This window comes from Triticum aestivum, chromosome 6A (genome assembly GCF_018294505.1).
Source record: "Triticum aestivum cultivar Chinese Spring chromosome 6A, IWGSC CS RefSeq v2.1, whole genome shotgun sequence".
NCBI classification, from domain to species: Eukaryota; Viridiplantae; Streptophyta; class Magnoliopsida; order Poales; family Poaceae; genus Triticum; species Triticum aestivum.
In genome coordinates this window covers 35769684-35771200 of record NC_057809.1, presented here as the reverse complement: position 1 = coordinate 35771200, position 1517 = coordinate 35769684, and the positions used below count along the sequence as shown (strand labels likewise).

At 54.4% G+C, this 1517-nt stretch overlaps 1 protein-coding gene across 1 annotated transcript; it reads right to left on the bottom strand.

The window, feature by feature from the left end:
- Nucleotides 1-357: 357 nt before the first annotated feature.
- Nucleotides 358-1255, bottom strand: LOC123131852 (histone H2B.2). Its single transcript, XM_044551547.1, has one exon. It carries the CDS (start codon nucleotides 1210-1212, stop codon nucleotides 583-585), a length of 630 nt encoding a protein of 209 aa, XP_044407482.1. The 5' UTR covers nucleotides 1213-1255; the 3' UTR covers nucleotides 358-582.
- Between the last annotated feature and the right edge of the window lie 262 nt (nucleotides 1256-1517).

Sequence of the window (1517 nt, the reverse complement as noted above, 5' to 3'; positions counted from 1 at the left end):
TAACTGTCGAATCACGTGAAAAATCAGTAGCAGAAATGTACTGTTGCTTTTGAAATCTCATTTTGCCAAAAGCAGCACAAAATTCAGTTATCACCAACGAGCCAACAAAGCACGTTAATGATCATCGATCACAGCAGCAATTAATTTCAGGGTGCTCGACGACAGCAGGCAATTAAACATGACGATTGAACAATGGAGTCTCTTGGTTCTGCAACTCATGCAGAACCTAGAATCTCATCTCACATTACTGAAAAACAAAATCGTATGGCAAAGTTTAGTAGCAACTGCATCATCACAGAAGAAATGAATCATTTCTTTCCAAATCTCCAGTTTACAAGAGCATCACAAACTCAGTTCTTACAACAAAGAGACAAGCAATCATTCAGCAACTTGCATCCACCAGTAACCAGAGTCAACAACCACTAAAGTAACAGAACCATCTACACATTTCTACTACGAACACGATCTAAGATGATGTGGATTTGGTGACGGCCTTGGTGCCATGGTAGAGCCAAGCAACCGTTGAGCAACTTCTATCCAGCACTAGTACTTAAACCACATGCAGATAACCAAAGTCAACAACTACTCTTCCTCCGAAGATACATAAAATGCCTTGTAATTTTTGAAATTGTCGACGGCAGCGTCGCCATGTTCGAAGGCAATCGTGGAGAGACTGCCGGGGAGGATGAAGCGGACGGAGGTCCGGATCTCCCGGGGGCCGATGGTGGTCTTCTTGTTGTAGCGGGCGAGCTTGCCGGCCTCGGCGGCGAGCCTCTCGAACATGTCGTTGACGAAGGAGTTCATGGCGGCCATGGCCTTGGAGGTGATGCCGACCTCCTTGCCGTGCACCTCCTTGAGCACCCTGTAGATGTGGACCTTGTAGGTCTCCTTCCTCCTCTTGCCCTCCTTCCGGCCCCGCTTCTTGCCGCCGCCCGCCTTGGAGGCCGTTTCGCCCGCCGGCAGACGCTTCTCTGCCACGGGCTTCTTCCCGGCAGTTGCCGCGGGCTTCTCGGCCGCCTTCTCCGTCGCGGGCTCCTTCTCCGCGGGCTTCTTCTCGGCCGCCTTCTCCGTCGCGGGCTCCTTCTCCGCGGGCTTCTTCTCGGCCGCCTTCTCCGTCGCTGGCTCCTTCTCCGCCGCGGGCTTCTTCTCGGCCGCCTTCTCCGCCGCGGGATCCTTCTCCGCCGGCTTCTTCTCCGCCGCCTTGGGGGCCATCGCTGGTGCGCGGCGGTGGTTGGGGCTTTTGGTGGTGGTTTGCGTTTCGTGCGTAGTGGAAGGTGGTGGGTTTGGAACGAGAAGTGGGAAGGAGGTTTATAAAGGGAGAAGAGGCGGGCGCTGATTGGAGGAGGGGGTGGTGGCCCGGATCGGTGGGGTCGTGTGGTAGGACCGTAGGATGCGTCCCGCGCTGGCTCGCGTGGACGGACGGATGTGGTTCCCTTGGATCGCTGGCCTGGCAAAAAATGGGCGCGAGAACGGTTGAGCACCTCCGTTTCCTTTTTCTTTTCCTTTTTGAGCCCATA